Raw genomic sequence first — 20,826 nt, 5'->3', positions numbered from 1 at the left:
AGATTCTCTTAACTCTTCAGTTAATGAAAACAGCTGGAAAGGCATATCAAATGATAAAGAAATCCACGTCATACATTTATGAATTAAAAGCTCTTACTGAAAAAAGCATAGGCTTACACTAATAAACCATGGTCCTCTTGAACGAGGGGAAAATTCGAACACTCCACCCGGACTGTCATTTTCAATGATGACAATCTCCCTGCTGGTGAATCCTGGTTTAAGAATCTGGTTCTCCACATTAGTCCTATGAAAAAATTCAAAGGAAGATAAAAGCAAATATTAAAAATGTACAACTTCCCCTTTTGTGTCCTGGTTTTCCACTTTAAGAGGCTGTAGTCTACCTGTTGTAAAGACTCAGGTTTTCACGACCTTGACTTTACTACAGCGACATTAGCCATTTCATCTGGCCTGCCTTGCTCATTTGGTTTCCAGCAGTTTACTGAATCAAGGATCTCGCGCAGCTAGTTATTGAAGATATTGTAGATACTGTATGTTTCACCAGCATCACTGATCAGTTTGGCCCAGACCAATAGAATACTTTGTATGTACTTCCCACTTTCTGTCCTAAACATGCTCTCCCTCTTGGTTTCTGCTCTAGTCCTGGAGACCCTGTTTCAGTTTGTCCCATGGCAGACTTTTTAATTAAAGAAAAATCTAAACGGGGACTTTAATCGGCGTTCCAGAAGGAAAACACTTCCTACCGCGTCTTATAACATGTCCAATAAATCTACATATGTGGGTTACTGATAGTGCAAATCGCTGTGTAAATATCTACATCTGCAAACTGCAAAGCACGTAGGCCTGAAGTAAAAAAAAAAAATGAAAGACACAAAAACTATAAAGGTTCCCTGTGATCTTCAAAGACTCGTGAGCGACGGGCAGTGAGGGAGAGTGCCCAGGCAGCAGGAGAGCCTGGGTGGCTGGCAGCTGTGCTGAGTTTTTCAGCCTCTGTGGGCTGCGCTCACGGCAGGGGAAAGAGGGAGTCAGTAGAGACTGGAGCTGCCCAGGGGTGAGCGGGAGGGGGGGTTGGGACACAGGGAAAAAGTTCCACGTAATTGGTAAATGAAAAAACAAAGCGCGAGATGGAGAAAATCATTGCAAACAACATGCTTTCAGTACACTCGCTGCATGCATACAAACAGCAGCGCCTATAGAGAAAAGCATAAAGCCTGGTACTAAATTAGGTGCAAGACATAAAGAGCATCCCCCCCCCCCACCATCTTTACATGCACACTCACACACACAAATAACCCCCCCCACACACACACCCCTGCCCCCCATCACCACCGCCACCCCCAATCCACCATCCTCAAAGCAGACCCTTCTCAGACAAAGTACTGATTCACGGCACACAAAGGCCAGCCTTCCTCCACTTACCCAAAGTACACTACAAACCTCGCCGTTTCCACCCTGCAGGCACAGAGTGGGAGGGTATGAGACCGCCATTCCCTTCAGTGTTCATGAATAACAAAATAGCTTTGAAGAAAGGAAGGACTAAGAAAGGCAGACCCCCTTCTTTTTCCCCTCCTCCTCTCCCCACCGTTACTGGCACTCACTTCATGGGGGTCCCAGGGGCTGAGTTCTGTCCTGTTGACAAACGCGAGCAGGAGGTTCGCCCGTTCCCACTTGTGAGAGGTGACCCCATGACCAATCAGTCTGTCAAGGCCTATTCACAGCCCTGGGCTGTGATGGAGATGACTGTCAAGGGCCGCACTCACACACACCCCGGACTCTCAGGGAGCAGCTGAGCAGACGCAGTTCAGGAGTACAGTATGTGGAATAAGCCAAACTGGATTGCTTAACTTGCTTAATTAGCGGTGTGGCAGCAAAAATTTCAGAAACAAAAAAGAAGTATCCTATTTTAGGCAGTGCATATTTAAACACAGTTACTTGTTGGTTCAGATTTGATGTCTTTTTCCATCATAGTAATCTATTAGCATTGTATAAGCAGGACCAAGAGCAGGGGAACCTACAATGTAGGCCTTAATAACTGCCGGTGTAAATGGGTAAAAAAGTCTGTGTTTTAACGGCCCGTGAAAGGTACAAATTTCACAAGAAGTGAAAGAGACTAAGTCTCTGTGACTGTTCGAGACTTAAACAACAAAACAGATCTCTGTCCTCTGACTTTGATTCGTACAGGGGATGAGGCTTAGCCTAACTGTGGTTTTCCCCCCAGACTGCTTTCGGTTGCTGGTGATTCTGTCCCATATCCAGAAACCTGCTCCCTAGTGGAGCCCCATTCACTCAGAACATAGCGAGCACAGATGGAAAGTCTACAAGGCTGCACGGTCCTCTAATATTGGCTAATAGCCAACTGAGTCAGTACAGAGTCGTAGTCTATTGAAAACCCACAGGCTGACAACAGTTAAAAGTCTCCATGTTGTGCCCCTGTAACACACTAGGATGTACTGTACCACGGGCTCACACTAGTAAAATTATGAACCATAACAAGTCTTTATCAATATTAAGTAGTGTAAAAATGCAAATAATATGAAGGGTATGCACAACAGTGAACGGACATACAGAGGTGAGATGAGATGAGCATTTCTTTTTTCTAAGAAACAGCACAGTTTGTACCTGTCTAACGAAATGATGACCGTCTCGTTAAGTTCAGGAATGCTGTCTGCTTTGATGGTGATGTTGATGGAGGAATCGCTCTGTCCCGACAGGAATGTCACAGAGCCACTGAAAGGTCCCAGGTCATCAGGGGTCACGTCCCTCTGATTGAGACCAGTGGGTTTGAGGCTCCAAAACACAACCGCCTGGCCATCGGTCCCATCACGGCGCAGGGCAAGAGATATCTACAGTAGCACATCAGGACAAGAAGACTCATTGCTCTGTGTGGCGGAAAAGGGCCATTCAGGGCCACAGGTGGACACCCGCTGCTCTAATGCAAATCCTCACTGGAGCGTGTGATTTGGAAGCTACATCCTCATTAGAAGGCAGGATTTCAGTGTCCAGTAATGTGTAAGAGGGCGCGGCGGCACTGAGCATGTTACAGACGTAACATTACTGATATAAACTCAGTGCAGAATTCTCCCGTGGCAGAGGAACAATAATGGGTCACTGTGGAATCTGCAGCTGAGTGGCACTGTGTGGTCCTTGGCCCACTGGTGACCATGCTCAGAGGAGATCACCTCTGTCTAGGGAGCCCGCTCTGAGCCTGCGAGCAGTTACAGATGAACCTACCGTCTCATGTCTGGTTGATTCTGGTTGACACTGCTTTACTCTGTATTAACCAGCACATCCGGAAAACAGCTTCTACATTAAATCTTCATCCAAAGCTCATCTTGAGCAGAAATCTAGAGAAATATCTGGCCTTCTTAGAAAATGGACAGAGTAACTGTGATTTTTCACAACTGATACACGGTTTTTGATATTTTTTTGATATTTTTTATGTTTTGATACTCTTGATATTTTAATTGTAAGGGAAAAAGTTAAATTGCACATATACAGTTTAACAAACAAAGAATTGGTTGGTGAGCTTACGTACTGTAAACTGAAGTGTCAGAGCCTGGGGAAAAGCCTTACCAGACTGCTGTTGACGTTCTCCGGCTCGTACACAGCCAGGGTTTGGTTGCTGGTGAAACCAATCTCTCCATTGGCGATGTCCGGGCTGACTAGCAGAGAAATATTGAGGTCCCCCCCCAGCCTGGGACTCACTGAGGGGATGGGAGGGACGATACTGACCAGCTCCACACTGTCCAGCTGAAACAGCAATGTTTGACAGTGGCTAAAGCCCAAACACATCTAGGACTGCAGCAATACCAAGCGTTTCCATGGAGATGAGAATATTGTGCTCATTGCAAGAAAAAAAGAGTGATATATTACAGACCAAAAATTGCTCACTTTCTGCTAAAAAGTGAGATTCCCAACATTCAGGACGGACTTTGATTTGCAGTTTCATTGTTTAAAGTTAAAATAAGACTATTTTTTTAAATTAAAAAAGTGTCAGGATGACAAATACAACAAAGCATCGATGACATGTCTAAAAGAAAGCTTTGGTTCTTTTAGAAAAGCAGCCATTATATCCAGAATCACTCCCAGGTCTGACTCTGCTCTCTGATGCCAATGGACAGCTAAGAGTCCAGATGGAGTATTTCAAATCAAACCTCAGGGTAAATTTCAGTCTGCAATTGGTTTGCTTCTACAAACACTGAGCATGAAAAGAAACCCACTTATTACTGCAACAAACTCAAAGAAAAAGTTAAATTCTGCCAAAATGATTTTTGGCAGATTCTGCCAAAATTGTAGAAATGTTTTATTGATCAGACTTCACAGAAATGTATTAAACTGTCTAACAGTTGGCATCAGCAAGGGTCGGTGCAAAACATCAGTGTAAAAGAGTAGTGAAAGGTTAAACGGTAACATTTGTATCCTGAACCAGGGTATGAATGGAGTCTAATAATTTGTGGCCTATTAACTACTTAAAAGCTTTAATTAATTTCTTTTAAAGAAATCCATCAGTGAGATGGCTCAATTTTGAGACAATGTTCTATATAAGTCAGCTATTTGAAGGTGGGTTTAGAAGTTACTTATTCAAATGTACAAAAGGCAAATTTGCTGGGCTGTCTTTTCAATGCTACTGACACAGGCTGAGAGAAAATGGAAGAGACGCCCACTTTCCCTCTGGAGGTCCAGACTTACAGGGAAAAATATTTCATAAAAAAAGAAAGGAGAGAACTGGGGAAAAGAACAAATGTGAAAAATCCAGAGATGGTATTTTCACACCTATAGCTATTATCATTAAAAAAAGTTTAACTTTAATCATCCATCATATCACATTGGCGCAGTAGTGCTATCTTGCAGCACCAGGACCCTGGGTTCAAGTCCTGGGGCACTATCTGTGTGGAGTTTGTACGTTCTCCCTGTGTCTGTGTGGGTTTCCTCTGGGTGCTCTAGTTTCTTCCCACAGTCCAAAGACGTACTGGTAGGTTAACTGGCTTCTGTACAATTGGCCCTGGTGTGAGCGTGAGCACGTTAGTGCCCTGTCTGTGGTGGACTGACGTCCTGTCCGGGGTGTATCCTGCTTTGCGCCCAGTGCTTGCTGGGATAGGCTCTGGCTAACCCGCCACGCTGTACTCGATGAAGTGGGTGGAAAATGCATGAATGGAAGCGTTATAAGTTCCGCTTTTATTCCTTTCCAATGTCTGGGTGACATGATTGATTTGTCCTTTAAAGAAAGGTAAGACCAAGGGAAGAGTACTTTATGTTCCTTTTGACAGGAATGTAATTGTTGCGAAATCTGACAGCCAGCTCCTCTCTTTGCAGACATATGTTTAAAATCTTACAAAGGCTAGTGGATTAACTTTAGTGAGTATATAAAGTTCAAAAACGAATTCCCTATTAAACGTCTTAATGAACACATACAGTACTAGCGAGCTGACCAAAGAAAAATACATCGAGCTTGGGGAACGAGCTAGGGAAACATGCTTAAAATCAATTTAATGAGCTTAGACAAGCACAACATTAATTTCGTAATCTCCACTAGTGCTTGTTTCCAAAACATTTTCCCTAACTCCATTTTATTTGCATTTTATATCATACAAAGTGGCCTCCATAAAAATGACTCCGCTTCAAAGATCTCCCTTTCTTAAAGCCCTCTCCTTTTAAACATTCCTCTCTAGGCCGCTAACATCAGTGCAGGACCAATTAGTTCTTAACGAGGGCTTTTATATTCTGTTACTTTGTTAGTGTCGCCTGATAGAGGCTGTTTGTTTATATACCTCAACAAAAGCAGGGGCAGCTCGCCAGCAGGGCGCATGGAGGCTCTGATTTCGGGCTGCATCTTTAAAAAATCCTGACTTTCCCGATACTCTCAAAGGCCAAGCAATTCATGCTGAGAGATGTAAAGTACGTATGCAGCAAAGTACATAAAATCCAACTCGCCTGATTATTTTTGTAACCGACAGGTTTGTCACAACCTCTTGATAAACCAAGAATATTGAACCAAAACGTCAGTGTTTCTGTGCTGGGTGGGTGTGTGCATCCAAAAGCAACTCTGGGGACTCTGCTCAGCACAATCAACAAACAAGGCCAGCAAGCAGCAGAACCTGTCAGGCGCAGAAGGACATCAGACGGGATAGGCCATCTGAACCCTGTCTCTCTATAGTCAGAACTGACTGTACTGGGAGCAAACCCTCCAAATGACTAATTCCCCTTGCCCTCCCCCATACCCTCCTTCCAAATTGGAAACTTCATAGTATTCAATCAAATCTAACTTATATATTTCTGTGAGGTGGGAAGAAACCTGAACAACAGGAGGAAACCCATACAAATGGGGAGAACCTGGAACCTTAACACAGCCAGGTACCTTAGGTTGGAATTGAACTCAGGGGCCTGTGAGGCCATAGTGCTAACCTGCCTGTTTACCGTGTCACACAGAGCACATTGCATTTCTGCGAACCGTTATTAACAAGAAAGGTTTGGATCTTGTGCCTGCTAATGACAGCACAGAGCAAAGAAAAAAAACAACTCACTTGGACAATGAAATGGGCTTCGTTCTGGAGAAAGGCATCGTTCCGTATGGGCAGAGTGACCTGGGCCCGGGACTGGCCTGCGGAGAAAGTCAGGCTGTTTCTCCTAGTTGTGTTCAGAACCCCGTCTCTGGCCCGGGCTGGGTCAACCGGCCCAGCAGGGATGTACAGGGTGGTGTAGTCCAGCTGAATGTCTCCCAGCGTGCCCTTCTGTCGCAGGAAACTGAGCGAGAGGAAGCGGCCGGAAGGGTGGCTTTGGATCTTCTGCTGCTCGGAGGGGTGGAACGTGACCAGCCCGTAGACATCATCGCTGTCTTGAATGTAGAACACCACCTGAGCAACAGGAAGCACAGCTGAGCCGGTCCGCCTCAGGCAAGCGACAAGGCAACATCGGACAATGCCCACAAGCACTGCTACTGCTAAAGGCTATTCCCTTAGAAGTCCTCCAGTACATATAAAAAGACAACTTTCCAGGCATTTCTCATTGTTTAGTATGAACTAACCTTAATGTAATAAACGCTATGTTTTAGGAAATTGTTTGTTTTTTTCCTGTGGGAAATAAAAGCAAATCCCCTTGCTTATCATCAGTAGTTTATTCCTCAGACCCCTGCATGTTAATGAACGAATTTCACATCTTCAGCAGCAATCTGAAAGGATTACAATCTGAAAGGTACAGTGCCTTTGACTGCTATACCATGTAGGGCACCACATACTGCAAAACGAAAATTGTTGACAATATACTGTACTGTATAGTAATGTATTTACCATGCGACAGATACTGTTTTCTGGGACTTGCAGAAGTGGGAGAAATGTGCGGAGCACAAGAACATATGAAAGGCATAAAATGGGTGGTGACGCACAGCCCATCCTGCCAACATTACCTCCCGTTGGGAAGACAGTGTTGTTTCAATAAAAGTGCTACTGATGCCTGTAGCCCATCAGGTTTCACACATCCAGGCCCATGATGATAATCATTTCCCATCGAGCTTAAATCATTTTTGCTCTGTGTTGCATCACTGAATAATTAGACGGTGAGGGGGTGGAAAAGCACTGCCTGCCCGGTAAACCACTAAACTTTTCATGTAATTATTTTTAATACAACCACACAAAATGCGATCCAGGCAACAGCAAAGCATATAGCGAGTACTATCATCCTGTGGCCAGTGCTACACATCTGTATCCTTCCTGTCCACATCCTCTGCAGCTCCTGCACCCCAGATGCTCTTCTTGCAAGTGTTGATTTTACAAATATCTTCCACCCTGTGAGGGAGGATCTGTTTTCATTTAGAAGGATGCTGTTCGGTGTTGGACCCAACTCTTCACTCAATTAGTGTTAAAACTGGCACTATTCATATACAGTATACTGTGTTAACAAAGAACCCTGATTACGTTTTACGCATATTTCTCAACATTGTTTCTAGTATACTTGATTAAACAGGGACATAAGGAGAAAATTCAGGGTTTGTAGGAAAACATAGGATAGACTATGAAACAAAACAACAAATGGGATTTATAAATAAGGAAACTACTTTAGGAGTTCAGAGACTTGCAGAATTGCTAGAAGCTCATCTTGGTGATACAGGCAGTGCAATACTGCAAGGCCCATGTTGAAATAAGACGTAATATTAATGTAATGTTATGAAATCCTCTGCTTTGTTGCACTTAAAGTCATAATACAGGTAAAGGCAAAGACATCACTGAAACACTGGTTTCAAGATAGAAAAAAATGACCGATTTAAAGAAAATAAATACTAATGAAATCACTAATATATGCACTAAATTCAGTCATGTTACCTAAAACAGTTCACTTCCCAACTAGCCCTACGCTCACTCCTGATTCTCGTTCTCCCTGTGCCCACTGCACAGAACCTGTGGTCTTAACCGAGGAATAACAACCTGCTGAGATGCCCTTCATCCTCCTTGGAGCCCGTAGCTCCAGTAACTCACTAGCGGCAATAACACTTTCTCCGTCAGTTCTCCAAGACCCTGAAACCTGGTTCATTAAAGATCCCTTGGCGTCTTTCGAAAAGATGAGCGGTGCTTCGCTTTACAGGCAGATTCATATTACCCTGGAGGAAGGTCAATGGCAGATGAGGTGGGTCTCCCTCTAAATCTTGCTTTAGGATTGTTTGTGATTATAAAATGTTAGACAGAAATGCATGGAGGAATAGGATTAGGAATAGGAATAGGAACAGGAATAATCAGTAGTGGCATGTTAATGCTGTTATAATACAGTGGTTAGTTCAGCTGTGGTGCACACAGGAGTTTGCTCACGTCACCGTATTGGTTTACTGACCTCCATTGGCTCATCCACCTCTGCCCCCCCCTGAACGGTGCCGGGCAGGAGTCTGAAGAGGTAGGCCTCAGCTTCCTCGGGGAGGTCATCGGGCGTGATGCTGACCTGCAGGGCCGCGGCCATCTGGCCCTCAGCGAAGCGCAGGGTTCCCGCGGCCGGAGCCAAGTCGGCGGTCACGGCGGACGGGTCGGTGCTGTTCCGCGTGATGGCCCACCCCACCGACACATTGCCGTGGGTCCCACCGATCCTCACGACGGAAATGCCGTCGAACCTGGCGGCGCGCAAAACACACGGACACCACAGGTGAAAGAGGAGAAGGAGTGATGTGACGCCGCGAGTCCTCTTTAAATAAAAAAAAGGAAACGGCAAACGTCTTGGATTGTTAGTTTCAGCACAGCTTCACATGTAAACAGAATGTCATACGACTGTAAAAGAGCTCAGAGGAGCCGCCTACCTGGGAGTCAGATCTTCATTAATAACCACTGTTTGAGCAACAAGCCCACTGCTGATTGAAAGCACTCCATAGGGTTTATCGTTGGGCTCAATGGTGACCTGAACAACGCTGGGGTTCAGCAGGACCCCATCTCCCCTGAGCGTGTCCTCCACTAACAGCACCTGGAAGGACTCTGCTATTTCTGGGACGGCGTCGTCTATGATCATGAACCTCAGTCGGACTTCGTACACCCGAGGGGGGAACACGATCGTCCTGTTGGTCTGCAGGTCGACAAAGTCGGATCTCAGCGTGGCGCTGGCTGTACTGTTGCCGCTGACGATGGTATAATCGATGGAGATCTCTGCAGCGTCTGAGCCAATGAGTTTGTCCTCCTCGTCCCTTCCTCGGGTCACTACAACCGTGACCACGCCCGCAGTCTCAGGCACCAGCAGTAGAGCCTGGGCAAACTTTATGGGGCTGTCATTCCTGTTGATTCTGATTTGAACGCTGCTGCGGTTTGGGTTAATAAAAGCCCCTCCTTCAACACTGGTCAGTTTTACAGTGAACAGCTCATCGTCTTCCGGTATCTGAAAAACATCGGTGCTTTTCTCAGCAATACAGGCCAAAACAATCACATTCTGGTAGTAAGTAGAAAAGTAGACCCATGAAATATAAACATTCTGCCTAAAAATGTTTCTTAGACAAAATTCAGTCATGACAGGATATAAGTAAATGGGTTGGGTTAAATAATTATTACCCATTAGGGTAATGTTTGCATATGCAGGGCCTTGATAATGACTATATATGAAAAAAGAAACCTGATTTTTTCCCGTGATACATTCAAAAAACATTTAAATAAAATGTCTGCATAGAAGAAGCTGTAAATTGTTTACACCTGGGTAGAGTGTGGAACAAATAAAAAATAATCTCCCTTTATCAGCGCAAATGTGCTTATTCTTCAGAGCTAGGTGGAAAAGACTTTAAAAACCATCTTTGTTTTTCACAGACAATATCCAGTGTCTATTAAGATTGCAGCAAATGTGTCCCAAAATGCCTAAATCACTTGAGGAGTTTGGTTAGAATCTAACAAATGCGACAGACTGATGAATTCCAGTATCTACAGAGTGCTTGGTGTGACTTGTCTAGCTGAGAGAATGGCACACTAGCCATAAGGATAAGGCTGCTCAAACCGCCTCCATATTACACTTTTACAAGGAGTAAACAGGGAGCTGCTGTGGGAGTGTAGATGGGGTAGCAGGAGGGATGCCAGAGAGACACGCGAAGGGAAGTCATGGGTGCATTTACGTAGGTGAGCAAAAGTGTGTGAAATTAGAAACTATCCTTCTCCCTGAACTTCGGCTCTCAACTCAAAAAGATGTACCTGGTCATCACGTATCAAGAGGCTGTATACCATCACAGCTGTGCCAGGAGGAAAGGTGATATTGCCCTTTTCGGGGCTGATATCCTCATTGGCTGCATTTGGTCCATCGCTTATCTGTCAAGAGAAACACAGTGGATGTAGGGGAACATTTGGGAATGACCTGGATCCCTCGATCCTTGATCATAAATCCCTCTCCATTAAGTGCTAAAATAATCTTAAAGCTATACACTGTGCTTTGGCAAGGATCTAAAGAAACTGAGCAAGAGAGAAAAATCTGAAAATCTCCACTTAAACATTAAAACATTTTAATTTTTTGGGGGGGAGATAGTACAAAATTATTAGGAAATGATCACTCCGAGCTGCTTTGGAACTGTTTATGAATGAAGGACACCTCCACAGTAGTACATTTATAGAAAATTCATAATGACTAGCCAGTACAGGACAATATTCCTTTTTCGTACAGTATGTGCTGTTGTTGCCTAATAAATTAATTAAAACCTTCAAACGCACAAATCTGTATTAGCATGTCCTTTAAGATTTTTTTTCAGGTAGATGGCTGCATCCTGTGTGCGTAGGCTGCAAAGGAACAGGTAAAGGTGTATTCCTTGCTGGAAGGAAAAAGGAAAGGCACACCACGTTTCGGCTGGGGAGCCTTCTCCAGGCGTGTCAGGTGTGTCGTGCAGCTGCTGTGCATCACCCAGCAGGTGCCACAACTAAATGAACGAACACACGGGCCCCCCTGTATGTCAAGCTCTCTTGGGAACCTAGGGGATTTAAAAGCCCTATATAAATGCATGCTGTTATTATCAGAATTTTTGTAAAAAACATGAGTATTAAAATAGATGGCATGAGCTCTTTGGAAAAAAAAAAGATAAAAACATCTTCTGGTTGATGCCTTAGAAGGTTAAGTCCTCCACGCCAGAGAATCAGCACGTGCTCTTTCAGCCTCGGCCCCTGTTCCCCTCTCTGGTAGAAAGCGGTCTGCACTCACTCCAGGCAGAGTCCGCTGAAGCACCGCTACTTACCTCAAAGTTCACACCCACTGTGCCGTAAGTCCCCATCTCCCTGATGAGGCTGAGAGGCACATACTGCCTCCCACCTCTGGGTTCATTCACGGGGATTAGAGAAGACTGTAAGAGAGAGGGGAGGGGGGGTTCGCGGTTAATCTCCACATATCTGAGCTCTGGCGTGGGCTGTGGGGGGGTGTGGCGTGCCTGAGCAGGGGCAGGGGCTGAGATGACAGAAGCTGTTTCCATGGAAACATCCACCTCCCACCAACAAGTTAATCCATTCTGTAAACTGGTCCTGAGAAGGTATTACGGTCCCTATAGCAACCATGTACTTCTTTTGTTTTTAAACCTTCAGCTGCGCCACACAAAGGTATTTGGCCCATGAATTCAGGAAAAGTAGTTTAATCAAAGCCCCCTTTTTTTCCCCACTGTTGAAACAGAAAGGTAATCAAGTACTCTAAAAGTCACCCTAAACAACAAGGAAAGCTATTGTCGACAGGGAAGGCTTTTCCAGTAATTCGATGTGAGCGGTTTAATTACATGTGGAGTACGACAGCAGTGGAAATATTAAAATAACCCTATAGAGTAGCACTAGTGTTACAAGAATAAAATAAAGAAGAAAAACACAAGTTGCATTTCATAGAAAGGAACTAGTGGCACAGCGGTACAGTACATATGTGTGGGACTATATATAATATATTTCAAACAGGAGACTGTTTTTTTTTTTAAGCTGTTCTTTTTTTTAAATGTTGGGATGCTTAGAATAACAAAGAAACAAGCAACCCTTGAAAAATGAAATTGAAATAATTTTGTGCACACAGGAAAAAAAACAGCACACATTTGATTAAACTATATGGGGAAATAATATATGAGAATAATAAAACTAGATTTCGTGGCAAATATAATACACTTACACTGAGACTTCAATCAACCTAAATTACTCCATGCTTCATCTTTTAACAACTAACTTCCCTGCAGTGGATCTGATAAATGTAAGAGCTACCATGCCAAATTTGCTCTGGGTTTAGTCCCATTTTACTTGTGTGTGAAAGACACTTACAAGAGGTTACAAACAGTGCCTGACTGAAACACAAGGAAGTAAATGACATTGACATTGGTGAAAGAATAATATCCCAACAGGCATTCATCCTTGGAGGGTGATAGCCTTGAGTCACAATGAGTAATATAATTCAGACTGATTCAAGAAGCAAATTACAGCAGTATAGGAACAGTACAGAAACCCTTTAGGAGTAGAACAGGAGTAAATTAAAAAAAACTCAACATAATGCTCCTGGCACAAACTTTATCAAATATAACAATGTGCTCAGCTGCAGTGTCTGCAGAACTTCTGTACAGGATTCCAAACATATTTATAAACATCTTTTTAATTGTACTGGGGCATTTTTCATTTAGACCGTTGCACGTTGATGTAACCATTCTTTCATGCACAGCCTGTCATAACTCTTTTTAAATTCTTTGTTTATAAATAGATTAAACCTTACGGCATTTAAATGGCGGCAGCTTTCACAAAAAAAAAATGGTCTAAAAAATCACACATCATCTATAAAATATCTTTGTAGGAAGAAATCAGTCCTGCCTTCACAAAAAAGTGATGGTGACCCCCAATACAAGGTTTGATGGATATTATTACATCAGTAGCTAGTTTGTAACGTATTTTGAAGTTTCCACTCATTTCTATTCTCAATCAAGTCATTGTACACAGTCAATGCACTTAATAAAATAGAGAGAACTATTTTTTTTTAAATCAACCTCACAGTAAAGATGAACAAGAGAGGAGATAAAAACCCACGCTGAGATGGCTTACTGTGTTGAAGGAAATGATTCCAAAGGCATTGTCGTTGGACAGGATGGTCACAGAGGCAGTGTTGGGGAGTCCAAGTCTCACACCGGGGGCAGCGCTCTGGAAGCACACAGTCGATAAAGGAGCTTTGTGCAGCTGAATTAAACCTGAACCTCTGCTGCCTCCTACTACCCGTTCATCACTTCTGTTTCCTCTGCAACCACCAGGCTGTAACCCACCCTGAGAGCACCTAATGACCTACAAATCAGCCCACCATTGGGATTTCCAGCAGCCAGTAAAGCTCAGCGCCCACAGCTCCACACTCTGCAGGCACCTCAGCAGACGCCTCCCGTTAGGGCTGGAAACGAAGTACCTCTTGTCCAGCTTTTACAGCCACCAACGACAAGAGACGGGGAAACGACAAAAAGTTTGCAGAGACACCCGACACGCTGGCCAGCTCCACTCTGGTCCCTTTTTACTGCCCCCTTACAGCCAGACACCGCAATTAAAATGGCGGTTTTGTGTCGAAACACTGGAGAGCATCATGAGCAAGTGAATAAAGAAGACTGAGAGGGACACAATAATATGAACCCTCAAAGGCACTGAGGTCAAAGCCAAACCAGCAGACCTCCTTTAGAACCAACAGTGAAACATGAGCCAGAGGGGACAGAACAGACAGTACCTCTGCACTCAAAGCGGCATGTGCCCAAGAAAAGTCTTCATTAGATTCCTGAATCAATTAGCTTCTAACTACCAAACGGGCTCCACAGGTCGAATGTCCTCCTCTCTTCTGTAGCCTTTGTTATGCTCTTGAGTAAGAGTCCGATGAGGATTTCCCACAAACACTCACAGCGCTGTTAGGACGACCAGTTTGTCTTTTATACTGATATGTTAAAACACGACACATTCCTGGAATGGGAATTAGACTGGTTCTTAAAAAGGCAAATGACCTTTATGAAGAAAATGCAAAGAAAGGAGAGCCCTGTGCTCTACGAGGAAGTTACTGAAAATGGATAGATGGTTGCAACAAATATTTCAGGTGTGAATCGCAAAACATAAATGGGCGATGTGGTGGCTCTGTGGCTAAGGATCTGCGCCTATGGCTGGAAGGCTGCTGGTTGGTAAGAGGAATCCTACCCTGGTGGGCCCTTGAGCAAGGCCCTTAACCCCAACTGCTCCTAGGGTCCTGTATAAATGACTGACCCTGCGCTCTGACCCCAAGCTTCTCTCCCTGTCTGTGTGGCTCATGGAGAGAAGTTGGGGTATGCGAAAAGAAAAATTCCTAGTACAACAAATTGTGTACGGCCAATAAAGTGATCTTAATCCTGAGAGCAGACAATGTATTTCTTCCCATTTAACAATAAATTATAAATTGTGTTAAATAAATTATACATTTTCAGTCCTTTTATTTGTTTTGTTTTTTAAAACGGGATTAAACCATTTTGTGCTGCTGTGATGATTTAACACCAATTGACATTTACATTCTGAATATTCAATTCAGTAAAAATCCAAATTTGCAATCCAATCATTCCCCCGTCCTTTTTGAATGTTCAGTGTAAATGTAACAGGCTACTGCAAATATAGATATTGCCACATGAGCAAAATAATAGCAGATCACATCGCAGTACAGTTTAGTATGGTATTTATTGCTCAAGAGTCAAAGGTTTTTTTTTATCTTAATCAATTTTTGTTTTCAACATCTGTTTAAATGTTTGGCTGCTGTCGGCAAAGAGTCAGAAATAAGTCAAACATGTTCCGACAATTTCAATCACGGAGCAGTCCATCCGAGAGCATTCTTCTTCTTAAAACCCCTTCATTCAACCTCTATTCAGGGACAGCTTTTCCCAGCTTTAACAGAGCTTGCTTTCAATCGGTGGTCCTTGTACTTGCAGGCACACAGACACAAAACACACACGCTCTCACAATCCCCTTGCGACTCGGCGAGCATTCTCAATCCGGATGTAAACATCCCCAGCTATTCACAGCTTGGCCTCTCCTGGGTCCGCCTGCCAATCGGCCAACACTGCACCAGGCTGTGAGGTGGCTCTGTGTTCTGGAACAGAGTCTAGCATCCCATCCCATCCCACTGAGAGACTCCGCTGCTCCCCAGCACACGGCTCATCACAGGGCTTTCACTGTCAGTCCACTAAGACCTGTTTTCTAAAGCTTGCTTTGACTGTGAGGCTGAGGTCTCCGAGCTCTGAGGCAACAACCAAACGTTGCTGCTCTTTTCGGGAAGTGGGATAAACATGAGTTTTGGGTTTCGTTGGTGCACGTAGTTAAAAGCCTATAGCCTGCAACCTGTAAAATGCCGATGAGGAATATACTGGAAACTTTCCTACCTGAACACCAAAGAACACACGTGAAAAAATAAGGAAAGGAAACAGCTTATTTCATTGCACAACTATTATTCTTGTAGATTCTGGTGCAGTCAGTATGCTCGTCAAGCCTGAAGGTGTTACAAAAACAGGAGGATAAGAAAACACAGCTAGAAACACCCAAGAATGGACAAGCCCAGGCCATGCTTCAGAGATGAGGCAGCTCCTGTCTATTTAATCTAACGGGGGCAAATTCCTTTTCTGGAGTGTCTTCTGGTTTTAGTCCTGACCCAACTTATCAATTAAACAGTTAACGTCATTGTTTTCTTATACACATACAGCATACATATACAGCACAATGTTTCTTTTAAAGTATTTTAAAGTTGATCAATTAAACTCTTTCATTAATCATGCAGTTACATCTTAAGCATTTTGGAGCCAGAATAGAAATAGTACAATTATGCACTTAATTAGAGCCACAATGCAATTGAGAGCCCAAGTGGAAAAAACAGAAGGATACACGGCTTCCTGTAACTGAGTCAGACCTGGCCCTTTTCTGTTTGCAATGGTCTTTATGTTCTTAAAATGTTGACCATTCATTGTTGAAGTATACCCTGCTTCTAGGATTTAAATATTTGTATGCTTAAAGATTTGTTATATAAACTAACATAAGTAACAGGCCCAATACAATATACGATATAAAAAATTCAATTTTTGTATTTGCATTTTTCCATTTTTAAAATCATTTTAATCATATTTAACGTAAATCATTTGTATCATTAGCGATTTTACGTCTTGATGCCTTTCAACAAGTAATCGCACACAATTGCTCAAAACCTTTGAGAAACATTGTACAAGCAGACTGAAGGAATGTGCAGAGTGCCAGTCATGGTTTGAATTCGTTCGTTGTGTCAGGAATTTAATTTTGAAAATCTGAATACAGTTTCATGTCTGCGACGATCAAAAGATTGTCACCATGTGATGTTTTCAAGGGTGGGAATTTTTAATTATGAAATGATTGATTATTCCTTCTCTGTAGAAGTGTGTGGTGGACTTTCTGAAAAACATTTTTTGAGAAACAGCTTTGACCTCCATAAGTCTCTGTTTATTATTTTAGTTTAATTTAATGTTCTGTCAGCCTTTTCTGATGCTGGTGTTACATGATCTTGCCTACAAAGGTGTCTTTTAGCATTGGCTGTTCCAGAAACAGTAAGGCTTCAGAGGGAAAAGTTTCAGGGAACATCAAAGAGCCATGCGTCTAGATCTGAAAGACCTTTATGAATGGAAAGTTATAAAAGCAACTAGAAATGTGTGGACTATACTTCTCTTTTAGGCGCATGTTTAAACATTGTGCCAACAGTGAACTTTGTGAGACATGGTGTCTGTAAAACAGAGACAGAGCTGAGAAACAAAATCTGGAAACGACGTCACAAAGAAACAAAGATCTCTGTGCTAAAGACCCTTTATGTGCACTTAAGACAAATCTGTATGCAATGAAACCAATATAAAATCTAAACTAAAACATCCCCCAAAAAATTTAAAATAGAACTGAATAGAACCATCACACAGCAATGATCTGTGCTCTCCTGGCTACTTTTTTAAATTGTAAACCAGTTTATTACAACTGTGTGAAGTAAACTTCTGTCTCCTTTAGAACAAGTGAAACATTTACAGTACAACAAATTTAAAACATTTTGATTTAAGCATTTGCAACAGGTAATAGGTGTGACTAATGCACCAATCTGTTAATCTATTCATAAAACACATTAACCCATGAAATCATTCACACATTCTAAAACAAATAATTTTTGGAATAATATTTAATGTGGACTAAAAGTGCAATTATGACACCTAAAAAGACAAGAATGAAAACAAATTCAGAATTAGTATACGGTCTACCCATATCCTGTCATAAACAAGCACATGGAGGTATTAGAGACAGGGGTTTACCTGCAGCCTAAGGGAGAAGACGAAAGTCTCATCAGCTTCTGGCAGCTCATCGTCCTTCACTGCGATGTATACGGTCCTGTTAGTTTCCGAGGACAGCAGGAAAGCTGCAGCTGAGGTTGCCTCGAAGTCTCCTGTATCATCTCCTTCAAGCTGAAGAAGAAATGCCATTTTCACCAGACTGGCTTAGGACTGTGACACTTTCTATAAAGATGCAGAGTTTAATGTTTTGACATTTCACTGCTCGCTTTGTTCAGAATGAACAGTGAAACATGAACCAGGTGGCACCAGCGGTGCATTTAAAACTGAGACAAGGAGGAACTGCTTTCAGGAGGCCATTAACCATATCACCCATATCACCCTGCAGCTCACAGCTCACAGCTGGCAGCCCACTGAAGCTCAGCAGGATGAGCCTGGTCAGTACCTGGATGGGAGACTCATGGGAAAGCCAATGTTGCTGCTGGAAGAGGTGTTAGTGGGGCCAGCAGGGGGCGCTCACCCTGTGGTCTGTGTCGGTCCTAATGCCCCAGTATAGTGACGGGGACACTGCACTGTATAAAAAGCACGGTCCTTCAGTTGAGATGTAAAATTGAGGTCCTCATTCTCTGTGCTCATTAAAAATCCGAATAGAGAACGGGTATTACCCCAGTCCTGGCCACATTTCTCCCTGGCCTTTACCAGCCATGGCCTCCTAATAATCCCCATCTCTGAATTGGCTTCATCACTCTGCTCTCTTCCCCACTGATAACTGACAAAGGTGAACATACTAGTGCATTTTGGCTGCCATCACATCATTAATTGCCCTCCTAATTTATCTAAAATGTATTTATTTTAATCGTAATTAGTCTCAAATTGCCCTCCAGGGATGAATAAAGCTTTCTGAAATAATAATAATAATAATTGCTTAAACTTATATAGCGCTTTTCTGGACACTCCACTCAAAGTGTTTTACAGGTAATGGAGACCCCCCTCCACCACCACCAGTGTGCAGCCCCACCTGGATGAAGCAACGGCAGCCATAGTGCACCAGAACGCTCCCCACACACCAGCTATCAGTAGGGAGGAGAGCAGAGTCATGAAGCCAATTTAAAGATGGAATAGAATTGAATAGAATTTCAATGAAATATCCAGGTGGGGCTACACAATGGTGCTGGTGGAGGTCTAGTCCCCATCACCTGTAAAGTGCTTAGAGTGGAGTGTGAAGAAAAGCTCTACAGTACATACAGTAAGTGTAAGGATTATTTATTTACTTGTGTACACAAATGGCTGTGGGAGTGTGGAACAAGCTGCCTAGCTAAGTCGCTAAAGCTTATACACTGGTTTCTATCAAGAAATAACTGGATGAGATCCTGGGATCAATTTGTTATTAAGTACCAAGTGGGCAAGAGAGGCTGAATGACCTCATTTGTAATCTTTATGTCCAGGGATGTAAGATACCAGAAATTTTGGTACATTTCTGCTTTAACCTTCTGCTTTTCTGTCTGTTAATTTCAGAACTGTAGGAAATTGAATATTGCTAAGGTAAAAAATCCATAAAATGAAATCTTGAGAAAAGAAGTCACCTAATTCGCCCATGGCTTGTTTGTAGTGAGAGCCCTCAAGAGGGATTGTCCTTTTTTGTGATATTATAGTATAATTCAGTACAGTATAATTGCTGCCTTCCAGCACGGGAACCCTGGGTTCCATTGTGGACGTGCATATATTCCTGGAGTTTGTATGTTCTCCCTGTGTTCATGTGGGATTCCTCCCAGCACAGCACAGCACAGCACAGTTTTCTCCCACAGTCTCTGAGTCTCTGCGGTGCAATCGGTTAGTGTGTTTGGCTGTTAACTGAAAGGTTTGTGGTTCGAACCCACCCAGGGATGCTGAGAGTCTTTCAGGGTGGGGCAGTGGCACGGTAGCTAAGGATCAGCGCCTGTGGCTGGAAGGTTGCCGATTCGTATCCTGTGGCCGGCAAAGGAATCCTACTTCGTTGGGCCCCAGAGCAAGGCCCAACGAATAAATGGCTGACCCTGCGCTCTGACCCCCAGCTTCTCTCCCTGTCTGTGTGTCTCATGGAGAGCAAGCTGGGGTATGCGAAAAGACAAATTCCTAATGCAAGAAATTGTTTACAGCCAATAAAGTGTTCTTATCTCTGATCTTATTACAGTCCAATAACAAACTGGCAGGTTAATTGGCTTCTGGGAAAACTTCCCCCGGTATTTGTTTGTGTCTGTGTGTGCCCTGCGATGGACAGGCACCCCTTCCAGGGTGTACCCCACCCTGTGCCCACTGCTTGCTGGGACAGGCTCCAGTTCCAGAGGAGATCTGAATCTGATAAAAACAGTCTATACTATAAAAACGGAGGGCAGTATAGTGTTTATTAACGAACAAGAACAATATTATGTTAAACTCAATATTATGTTAAAAAAAATACATCGTTTTACTTTACATAGAATACACATCAATACTCACAGCACACCAGCTGAATAAGAAGCATTAGCAATATGAATCTTCACAGGCGCTTTGATAATTCATCCCATAAGTAAAGAGGCTCACAGAGCCAAACCCTCAGAAACCACTGGAAGCCCTCACTGAACTACTATCTTACCCAGGGCTCAGTGGAGCTGTTTGTCACATGTGCCACATGGAATGAAGTCATGTGGGTGACAATTAGACTCTCGGCTTTCCTACCACCCACAGCTGCCCACAGCAAAAAGGTCCATTATCGCTCCCATCCAGCCCGCGCACAAGACGCTGCCGTGACTTCAGAGGAGGGAGCAGGAGCACGTCAGGATCAAGCGCTCAGCTAGGGCGCTGGGAGCCCTCCAGAAAACCAAACTGCGAGCAGATGTGGGTTCCAGCGCCAACAGCAGCAGATGAGCAGATGTCCGGGTTTTTTTTTTTTCCCCCCACAGATACTATACGTCCCACTGCTGCTACTGTGAGTTGGACCCGAGCTTCTCGGGTCAAGAAACATCTGGGAGAACATGGGCGATGCTTCACATTATTTGGGGAGAAGGAAGAATGATTCTGGCCCTGGGGAAGCACTGACAAAAATAAGGAAGGAAGGAGCCAAGGCAGAGGAATTCTGTTCTTGCTGACAGATTCACAGATTCAGGTCCACATTTTTGAAATCTTCAAAGGCCAGATGTTTAGAAACACCCTGCGTGCTCAGTATCAGC

At 43.5% G+C, this 20,826-nt stretch overlaps 1 protein-coding gene across 3 annotated transcripts in view; it reads right to left on the bottom strand.

The window, feature by feature from the left end:
• The window catches only part of adgrv1 (adhesion G protein-coupled receptor V1), a 203,674-nt gene that overhangs the window by 158,732 nt on the left and 24,116 nt on the right, over positions 1-20,826 (bottom strand). For all 3 annotated transcript variants that reach the window (XM_088630676.1, XM_088630677.1, XM_088630678.1), the window contains exons 3-12: positions 17,666-17,815; positions 13,422-13,517; positions 11,612-11,716; positions 10,587-10,700; positions 9,227-9,792; positions 8,773-9,043; positions 6,480-6,809; positions 3,532-3,708; positions 2,578-2,801; positions 118-244 (exon numbers count right to left, since the gene is read on the bottom strand). In XM_088630676.1, coding sequence (XP_088486802.1) covers positions 118-244; positions 2,578-2,801; positions 3,532-3,708; positions 6,480-6,809; positions 8,773-9,043; positions 9,227-9,792; positions 10,587-10,700; positions 11,612-11,716; positions 13,422-13,517; positions 17,666-17,815 — 2,160 coding nt within the window. The remainder of the gene's footprint in view (positions 1-117; positions 245-2,577; positions 2,802-3,531; positions 3,709-6,479; positions 6,810-8,772; positions 9,044-9,226; positions 9,793-10,586; positions 10,701-11,611; positions 11,717-13,421; positions 13,518-17,665; positions 17,816-20,826) is intronic.

The sequence above is a fragment of the Lepisosteus platostomus genome, chromosome 4 (genome assembly GCF_059453375.1).
Source record: "Lepisosteus platostomus isolate fLepPlt1 chromosome 4, fLepPlt1.hap1, whole genome shotgun sequence".
NCBI classification, from domain to species: Eukaryota; Metazoa; Chordata; class Actinopteri; order Semionotiformes; family Lepisosteidae; genus Lepisosteus; species Lepisosteus platostomus.
Note: the sequence above shows the minus strand (reverse complement) of the source record. Positions and strands in the feature narration are given on the sequence as shown.